Here is a 10,448-nt window from a genome sequence, read left to right as displayed (position 1 = left end):
TAGTCAAATGTCAATTACGAAGTAGTATCTTAAACATTATACTTGCATAACATGATATGACAGCATAAAGGAATAGGGTCAGTTGCAGCTGGAAGAAAGAAGTGTTGCATGAATTATACTTACAGCTGAGAGGCAGTCAGAGCATAAAAATACATATGTCACTGTAGTCATAGCAAGCAACAAAGCAAACTAGCATGAACAAATAAAAACAGGATTATCCGAGTAGTTCAACAAGAAAATCGGCATGTACTTTGTAGAGTAAGGAAGAATCAAGGTGTGAAGCTGGGGATAGACAGAGGATACAGATCGCTTATAAGAAGGAATCTGAAATTTTGTGAAGGAGTAAAAATTACTGAAGGAGTTGAGGCAGAACTGTAAATAATCAGGTGACCGTCGTAGAGACTGCCTTCTTTCTTTTTCTTTTACTCTCTCAATAGCTTACCTATTTATTTTTTCTCCTGTTTTTCCTCTTTTAATAAAAAGTCATTTCTATTCTTAATCAGTCAAGAAATATATCAGTTCTCTCTCTCTCTCTCTCTCTCACACACACACCTCCAGAAAAAGATGGTGTTTAAAACATAAAAATGCTAAAGGTTGGACATCAAATGGGCCCCTTGCTGAGAATTTTTGTTGTACTGGTAATTTTGATTTGTGATGAATTGATTACCTACTAGGAAAGCTTCAATTTTTTTTTCATTATTTGTGCTATGTTTCTTTATTTAATAGGCTTAACATCCTGAATTTTTATTTTTGTGTTTTGGGTAATTTATGATTTTTATTAACAAATGTTAATTCCTTGTAAAAAGTATCTAAAATGCATAAGTAATGATTTTAGGAATTTAAAGTCACATACATTCATTCTCATTTTACTGTATTAATAATTATTAAAGCTAGACATTTGTTCATTAAGACGTTTTTATGTACATACACACAGAATCATATTATGGATTTTATTCTGCAAAATTTTTCACTTTAGGCCTCTGTTATATAGGACTATGTTATTGTATTTAATAGCTATATAGTATTTCATTATATTGATGAATTATAATTTGATTTTAAATTCTCTATTAATGTATATTTTGGTTGTTTACAATTCATTGCTATTGCTTTTGAATATATGGATATATATGTATATTTGTGTGTGTGGAAGCAGAGCTATGGCATTTCCTGTGGTTATAATATATCCTCCATAAATTTAACCTTCAGTTCAAGGTTAGGAGCCTCAGGAAACTCTGTTATTGTCTAGATTTGGACATCTTAAATCCTAATAAATAGTACTAGTTCTGGCTATCTTCAACCATGTATAAGAATTCTTATTGTAAGGACCCCTTTGAATACACTGGGATTGATATATATATATATATATATATATATATATATATATATATAGTCTTTGTTAATGTTAGAAAAACAAAACAAAGCTATTTTTATTTTTTTGTTGTTGTTGCTGCTATTTCTTGGGCCGCTCCCGCGGCATATGGAGGTTCCCAGGCTAGAGGTCGAATCGGAGCTGTAGCCACCGGCCTACGCCAGAGCCACAGCAACGCGGGATCCGAGCCGCGTCTGCAACCTACACCACAGCTCACGACAACGCCGGATTGTTAACCCACTGAGCAAGGGCAGGGACCGAACCCGCAACCTCATGGTTCCTAGTCGGATTCGTTAACCACTGCGCCACGACGGGAACTCCACAAAGCTATTTTTAAAAATTGCATTTCCTTAATGATTGGTTAGCTTATCTTTGAATGAGTTTAATTGTCATTTGTAGTTTTTCTATCATAGTTTACTTTGTTGTGTATTTTTCTTTTTAATTGAAACTCCCCTTTATGGAGTCTTGAGTCTCTGAGTCTTTTAAGACAGTTCTTTCCTCATCATCTATACTGCGATCATACTGAATATACACTCTACATTTCACCATATGTATCTTTAAAAATCCATGCACTCATGATCAAGCTATAAAAACAGCTGGCAGTGCCTTGTACGTTATATCCATTGTCATTCACCTCAGTGACTGTCCCATTTTCTCTGATTCATTTCTGCTCTAATTTCCCCAGTTATAATCTATAAAACTCTCTATTCAGTGCCCTTTTATCAGGGCCTCTAGCATCACCCATAATGTTTGGTTTTGCCTGTAATCTTTGCTCTGTCTCCACAACCCTCACAGTGCCCATTCCTGCCTGGTCTAGTTGCCCTCACCTAGTCTTGGCTGTAGTGCTTCCATGGTTCTCCCACTTTCTTATGTGCCACAGGGTTGTGCCCAAACTGGACCCTGAGTATGATGTAGAGTGGCAAAGAGGGACATGAAGTCATGAGAAAGAATGATTGTTGGTGGTGAAGGCCTGTAGGAAAGCTTGACGGTGGTAGCTTGGAGAACCCAAGCTGCTTAATTCAGGTGCAGAATAAGCATTGGTAATGTTTGTTTGTGAAAAAGAAAAGTAGTTTAGAAAATCTAATAAAGGGGAAAAATATAATTAATTAATTAGTTATAACCATTTAAAATTGATATTTGACTTTTTTTTTCTCTTTTTTTGGCCATGCTTGTGACATGCAGAAGTTCCAGGGCCAAGGTTTGAATCTGTGCCAGAGCTGCAACCTGAGCCATGGCAGTGACAACACTGGATCCTTAACCCATGGCACCACCAGGGAACTCCAGTTATTTGATTTTTTTTAATCTAATGAAATACCAATTTCATATGATTCCAACTGATAATTTATATATATTTATACACACACACACTCAGCAATATGTTGCTTATCTTTATTTCACTTTTCTAGGCTTAAGTTTTTAAAATTTCGATTTCTATACATTTTCTTTTGTAAGCTGCTTTTTTAAATTAAAGGTTCATTATAAACATGTTTTATGATTTTTACTACAAACAAGGTTGAGCACATTTCCAAGTTGGATGAACTGTTGTAATTTAATTCCTTATTGTTTGGATTTAGGTTATTTCCAATTTTCAGTTTTTCATAAATAATTATATAACATTTACCACTGTAATAGCTAAGTGTTTTAGCTCATCTGTTGTTATCACCTTAATTTTTTTTCTTGTAACGAGGGTCTTAGGTATAAGGTAATTTAAAAATATTTGACATATATTTTGAAATTGGTGTTCTGGAGAAGGTGTAAAAATGTGTACTCTGAGTTACAGAATATGAGAAAACGTGTTTCCGCACAGCCTCACTAAGTTACTCATTTTTTTAACTTTGATAGTTTTCTACAAACGTAATAATATCTCCTCATTTTTTATTTACAGGTCCTTAATCATTAGTGAATTTGACTAGTTTTCATATATTGACTACATGGATTTCATATTTGCCACAATCTTTTTGTGTTTGTTCATTTTAAATTCGATTTATTATTACCTTTGATGACTATTTTCTCACATTAAAAATTTGATATGGAAGGGGGAATTCCCGTCATGGCTCAGTGGTTAGCGAAACCAACTAGGAACCATGAGGTTGCGGCTTTGATCCCTGGCCTTGCTCAGTGGGTTAAGGCTTGTCATGAGCTGTGGTATAGGTCGCAGACGTGGCTTGGATCCCGTGTTGCTGTGGCTCTGGCGTAGACCAGCAGCTACAGCTCCTATTAGCCTGGGAACCTCCATATGCTGTGGGATAGGCTCAAGAAATGACAAAAAGACAAAAAAAATTGATATGGAAGATTTAGATTTTTGAACCTGAAAGTGTCATTTTTTTCCTGCATGATTTGCACATATGTGAATATGCTTAGAAGGATATTTTTTCACACAAAGGATTATCTAAAAATAAGCCTCTGTTTCTTGTATGTTTCTATTTCTTTTATTTTTACTTAAATAACCAATAAAAACTCATTTTAGTTACTGTATTAAGGTAAGGAATTCAATTTATTTTTGCCAACTTTGGTAAGCTGTGTCAACACCATTTACTGACAAATTTATTCTTTTCTATACTGATTTGATATGATCTTTTGATACACTCCTAATTTGTCTCCCCCCCCAAATTCATCTATTACATTCTTCACTTTGAAGCTACTATAAACTTTTTAAGCACAAATATAATATGTCATTTTTCTGCCTCACTTTCTATCATTTCTAAAATATGAACTAAATTCTTTTCACACCATAGAATTTTACCTGATGAATCCCTTACTGGTTTTCTTTGATTAATTACAAACCGTTCTGTTTCTTCATACTTCACAGTATTTCCCATGCCTTCTGTATATGTAGATCACACTTCCTATTCTTCCTCACTTTATTCCTCATTTAGATCTTATCACAAAGGTCTTCTTCTAGAGAAGATGGCACTGCTGTGAGCTCTTTTATTTCCCCTAACACTTTGTTCTTTTCTTCAAATATATTACCACCATTGTAATCATCTAGTTATGTGATTAGTTATTTAATGCGTAGCTTCATGACTAGTCTATAATCTGCATTATGACAGGCTATGCATCTTAATACCAGAATGCAGTACATTGTCAAAAACATGGGAAGTCTTCATGTGAGCTGTTCAATGAGTGTGTGTAAATTAATAAACAATTGTATGACTTTTGCAGAGAACTCTGTGAACAGGCTGAAGACTTTTCTTTACCATAAGAACTTGAAATGTAATGAAGTCTACTTCTATCAGTAGTTTTGGTACTTTCTTTATAATTATTTTTAATTGTTCCTTTCAGGTAACACAAAGTCAATGAGAAAAGCAAATTACTCTTCAGTGTCTGAATTCTTGTTCCTGGGACTTTCTCCCTCTACACCAGTACAGGATTTCCTCCTCGCCTTCTCTACAGTGTGTTATGGAACAATTGTTCTAGGGAACCTCCTTGTTGTGTTTGCAGTGATCTTTGACCCTCATCTACATTCCCCCATGTACTTCCTTTTAGCCAACCTCTCCTTTATTGATTTGTGTCTCTCTACCTTAACAGTTCCTAAGATGATTTCTGATCTGTGCTCTGGGTGCAAAACCATATCCTTTCAGGGGTGTGTCTTCCAGATATTTGTCCTTCACATCCTGGGTGGATCTGAGATGGTGCTGCTTACTGCCATGGCCCTAGACCGATATGTGGCCATATGTAAGCCCCTGCATTACCTGACCATCATGAGCCCCCAGATGTGCCTTTTGCTTCTGTGTGGCGCTTGGGCTATTGGCCTCCTTCACGCAGTGGTCCAGGTAGCTTTTGTGGTCCATCTGCCATTTTGTGGTCCTAATGAAATAGATAGATTTTACTGTGATCTTCCTCAGTTTATCAAACTTGCCTGCATAGACACCTACAGAATGGAATTCATGGTTACTGCCAACAGTGGGTTCATTTCTATGGGTGCCTTCTTCTTACTGATTGTCTCCTATGTTTTCATCCTGGTGACGGTATGGAAACGCTCCTCAGGCGGTTTGTGCAAGGCTCTCTCTCCTCTGTCGGCTCACATCAGTGTGGTGATTTTGTTCTTTGGGCCATGCATCTTTGTTTACATGTGGCCATTTCCCACGGTGCCGGTGGAGAAGTTCCTTGCCATTTTGGACTTTATGATTACGCCCCTCCTGAATCCTGCCATTTACACATTGAGAAACAAGGACATGAAGATGGCAGTGAGGAGACTGAGTAGTCAGCTCCTGAGCTGACAGAAGATCTCCTAAATAACTCCTGACAGCACAAGTTACTTTAAGAAAATGTTAATACAAATTTCTGATATAATTACACAAAATTTGGGGCTTTTTTTCCTGAAGTCACCATTTTATTATATTCAGACTAGATCACTGATTATGAGGTTACATTGAATCATCCAAATAACCTTCTTGTTGGCAAGTTGTTTGACAGTTGAATTAAAGTCTCAGGAAATGTTTGGGGGAAGTTTTTGAAAAAGCCTAGGTATTACAGACTTGGCATCTGCTGAAATTATGGCTTTAGACACAACTGCCTGGATTCAATTAACTAACTGAATTTGATTAATACAATTAACTTAGAAATAATATACTCAAACTTTTGAAGGAACTATGAAATATTTAACATTCCTTTGATTTAAATCCCAGATATGATTTATTAAATTTATAATTTTTTGAAATTTAAAAATTTCATGAGAGAGGATTTAAAGCCTGGAGAAAAAAAAAAAACAAGTGTAACAAATGGAGTTGACAGAGGATGGATCATGTCTTTTAATAAGAGGAGATTGACAGATGGTGGGAGGGAAAACATAATGAAAGCCTCATGTTTCTAGTATGTTTCATGTGTTTGGCCTGTGGCTACTCCTCTCACCCTGGCTTATCTCAATTATCATGGGCTTAAGTCATCTCCACTTGGCCTAGGGAAGGATAATTTATGTATATGTTTCTATTTCATACTTTTTGAAATAGTGACTTAATCTGTTCAGTAAATAGTCCTCAAATGTCAGAAGATGTTGATCTGATATATCATGACTGGTATTATTATCCAACAACTGCCCTGTCCAAATTTTTGCTGGCTATTTTTCTCTAGCAACTTAAATAGCTCTTTTGTTGCTTAAAACATGGGTTCCAAGTATGTTTGTGTATATGATCTGTAGATATTGTGAAACTAATTTAATTTATAGTTTGCTTTGGTAACTAGAAGATTGAGCCAAATTTACTGTCAAACTATGAAAGGAGCCTATATCCTGAGTATTTGTGACCCAAAGTTTTTTCAGGATTATTCAATGTATTTATATTTTTCCTTCTCATGATTATTTTGTTGCTTTCATTTGTATTTTTAATAAATTCTTCTTAGATACATTATAGGGTAAAAGGAACAAATATAAAGCCATATTTCTGCTTGTGGAAATTGCCATACTTTTGAAAATAGCAGGATAAAGGAGAATAAGACTAAGGTTCTAAGCTAGAAGTTCTAGGACAAGACTGAACCACATGCAATCTTTCAGACTAAGGAGAAGGAGATTTATTAGAATCATAATTAAACCTTGGAATTAATAAAGCCAAGAAATAAGAACAAACCAGAAGTGTACTGAATCTTATCAAAACTACGATCCACATTCAAATAGGCTCAGCACTTGATTGGATTGAAATGATCACACCTTTACCTTTTAGGCCTCATAGGGGAAAAGAGTAAATCGTTTCTGGAGGAATAATAAAGTCAAAGCTATATGATCTTTTATACACAATGTGTGAAACACAAAAAATTTTGGAACATGCAAAAAAGCAGGGATATGTAACTCAATTAATATAAAATAGTTGATAGAAGCAAACCACAGATAGTTCAATTGTTGAAATTAGCAGAGGGTGTAAAATAAATCATACAATTAAAAATATTTAAAAATTGAAAAAAATGAAGAATTTATGTAGAGAAATAAAATATCTAAGAAAGAATCAAGTGAGATTTTAGAACTGAAAAATAAGTATTTGACATCATGAATTTAAGTAGGTTTAAAACCAGACGGGACACAATAGAAAAAAGGATCAGTGGATTCAAAGACAAGTCAATATCCAAACTGGTGTACAGAGATATAAAATAGTTAAAAAATCAGAACAGATATGGATATATTCACACACCAATAAATAATTATTTTATTTGAGGGTTTATGCCTCAGACTCTCTGTGGGGAATGTTACAAAATACACAGAACCATGTCATCTTTAAAAAGCAGTATGAAATATGAAGTATATCTCGATTAATGGATTTTGGATAAGAGAATATAAACTTTTTGTATACATTGTTTAATGTATACAATGTATATTTTTATACAATGTATAATTTTGTATACAATGTATAATTTTTGAGGCCTGGAGTGGGAAGATTTCTTAAGAAAGTTGTATTATTTGTAATAATGAATAATTCACAAACTGCATACATAATATAGTTTCTTACAAGCTATTTGAACACTGCAGTGAATTAAATGGATAGTTTATTCTAAAACTAGACTTTTTGGAGTTCTCTGTGACACAGTGGGTTAAGGATCTGGCATTGTCCCTGCAGCAACTTGAGTTGCTGCTGTGGTGCGGTTTTGATCCCTGTCCTAGGAACTTCCAAATGCTTTGGACCAGCCAAAAAAAAAGAAAAAGAAATAAATAAAATTTGACTTTTTGACCTACCTTAATAACACTTTCCCCATGTTCTTTTCTGATAGAGATAAGGAACTGCCTAACCCATTTATATGTAGGCAAAATCTCCAAAGGTTGTTAATACATTCATCTTTGTCTTTAATGTATATATTCTGAAGACAGTTACACTGTTTCAGAAATGACTGAAACATGACATTGAGGTAACAACACTCTCTCCACATTATGATTCGATTTTTTTTTTCTGAATGTGAGGGAGAATACTTAATGATTACCTTTACAGATGTCTTTCCAGATAATGTAGCTAGAATGTAAATTAATACACTATCAGTCTGTAAAAATAAAGATAACAATATTCATTGCTCTGACTTATTAAAAAAAGTTTTAGAGAGGATCTTGGTAAAATGCTTTGCTAAAAGAAATGCTTAGCAGGGAGTTCCTTGGTGGCCTAGCAGTTAAGGGTCCAGTGTTGTCTCTTCTGTGGCTTAGTTTCAATCTCTGACCCTGGGAGCTTTTGCTGCTAAAGGCATGGCCAAAAACAAAAGGTTAGCAAAATAGAAAATTTAAAGATGTGGTATTCAGTGTTGAAGTAACATTAACAATAATCATAATTAAAATTAACATTATTATTAATTTCAGTTGTCCTGAGAACAACCACCAAAATTATAAAGATGGGCCAGATTTCCCAAATGGGAAATCATTTTGCATTTAATGGTCAATAAAGGATTGTAGTATATTGTAGAATTGACACAAAACTTACATCTGGAGATACACATGATTTCCATATGTGAACTGAGGAACTCTTCCTAGTCCCAAGTAATTGAACAGGTGTGGCTAATTTAGGGAGCTCACAGTAGACATTCTGCTAATGTGAAATCCTGACTTTCATAGGCAAACATCATAGTCTCTTAATGGCAATTTTAATCTCTTTGTTTCTTAAAGTGTAAATGGCAGGGTTTAGGAGAGGTGTGATGACTGCATAAAAGACAGCAAGAAACTTGTCCACCCAGGTAATGCCCAGTGGACACAGATAGATGAAGATGCAGGGCCCAAAGAAGAGCACCACCACTGTGATGTGGGCAGTGCAAGTGGAGAGAGCCTTGGATGCCCCATCCTTAGACTGATGGCAGACAGTAAGCAGGATATAAGTGTAAGAGATCAGTAAGAGAATGAAGCAGGTGGTTGCCAGTACCCCACTGTCAGCATTTATCAACTTTTCTAGAATATAAGTGTCCATGCAGGCTAGCTTGATCACCAATGGAATATCACAGAAAAAGCTATCCAATTCTCTGGGTCCACAGAAGGGCAGTTTTACAATTATAGCTAGTTGGCTTATTGAATGCACAAAGCCAGTGATCCATGATGTCATCACTAGCCAAATACACATTTGTTTGTTCATAATGCTAGAGTAGTGGAGTGGCTTGCAGATGGCCACATAACGGTCGTAGGCCATTAGCACAAGCAGCACCATCTCAGACCCTCCAAAGAAATGTCCAAAAAAAATCTGACACATGCAACCCCCAAAAGAGATGGTCTTGTGTTCTTTGAGAAAGTCTGTGATCATTTTAGGGGTGATTACTGAGGAAAGGCAGAAGTCAATGAAGGAAAGATTGGCTAACAGGAAGTACATAGGGGAGTGGAGATGGAGGTCAGAAATAATTAGGAGCACAGTAAAGTTGTTGCCTAAAATGGTGATTAAATAAAGTAGAGGAAATACCAGTAGGAGGAAGGCCTGTAGCTCCCATGCATCACACAGCCCAAGAAGAATAAATTCGGACACCACTGTCTGGTTTACTTCTTCCATTTAGTTCAGTCTAAGTTTACCTAAAGAAAATATATTAAGAAATAGATTTTCTGAATAAACAGTCTGTGCATCAAGTGTTTTTCATATATTTCTAATGGATGTATGTATGTTTACATAATCACTCTGTAAAAAAAAAAAAAATGGTATTTTCCTATAAAGCCAACATTCACACACTCACTCCATGGTCCAAAAATTTCACTCCCATTTGCATGCCCAGGATAAACACATGCCCAGGATAAACACTTGCATAGGTATACAGGGAGAAATTTACAATAATCAGGACAATAGAACTGTAACAAATAAAGTAAGACTATATAAAATGACATCACATGAGATCGGGCATGTTCAGATTGGTTTGGCCGTATTCAGGGAACTATACCCAGTCACTTGTGATGGAGCATGATGAAGGATAATGTGAGAAAAAGAATATGTATATGTATATACATGTGCATATACGTACATATATATGTGACTGGGTCACTTTTCTGTACTGTACAAGTTGACAGAACACTAAATCAACTGTAATGGACAACATAAAAATCATAAAGTAAAAAATAAAATGACGTCAATGTATTTTAGTAAAATATAGTAATGAAGGGAAAAAAAGTTCCAAAATGGATCCATATGGCATAATTTGTATAAAATTAAGAGCA

General features: G+C 35.2%; 2 protein-coding genes across 2 annotated transcripts; one reads left to right on the top strand and one right to left on the bottom strand.

The window, feature by feature from the left end:
* The first annotated feature begins 4,665 nt into the window (after positions 1-4,665).
* On the top strand, positions 4,666-5,598 carry LOC125136116 (olfactory receptor 4F6-like). The gene has a single exon (XM_047796782.1). It carries the CDS (start codon positions 4,666-4,668, stop codon positions 5,587-5,589), a length of 924 nt encoding a protein of 307 aa, XP_047652738.1. The 3' UTR covers positions 5,590-5,598.
* A 3,291-nt stretch (positions 5,599-8,889) lies between these two features.
* On the bottom strand, positions 8,890-9,795 carry LOC125136410 (olfactory receptor 4K15-like). The gene has a single exon (XM_047797199.1). The coding sequence runs from the start codon at positions 9,793-9,795 to the stop codon at positions 8,890-8,892; it is 906 nt and encodes a 301-aa protein (XP_047653155.1).
* Between the last annotated feature and the right edge of the window lie 653 nt (positions 9,796-10,448).

This window comes from Phacochoerus africanus, chromosome 9 (assembly GCF_016906955.1).
Source record: "Phacochoerus africanus isolate WHEZ1 chromosome 9, ROS_Pafr_v1, whole genome shotgun sequence".
NCBI classification, from domain to species: domain Eukaryota; kingdom Metazoa; phylum Chordata; class Mammalia; order Artiodactyla; family Suidae; genus Phacochoerus; species Phacochoerus africanus.
The sequence above is the reverse complement of the archived record's forward strand: the minus strand, read 5'-3'. Positions and strand labels throughout refer to the sequence as shown.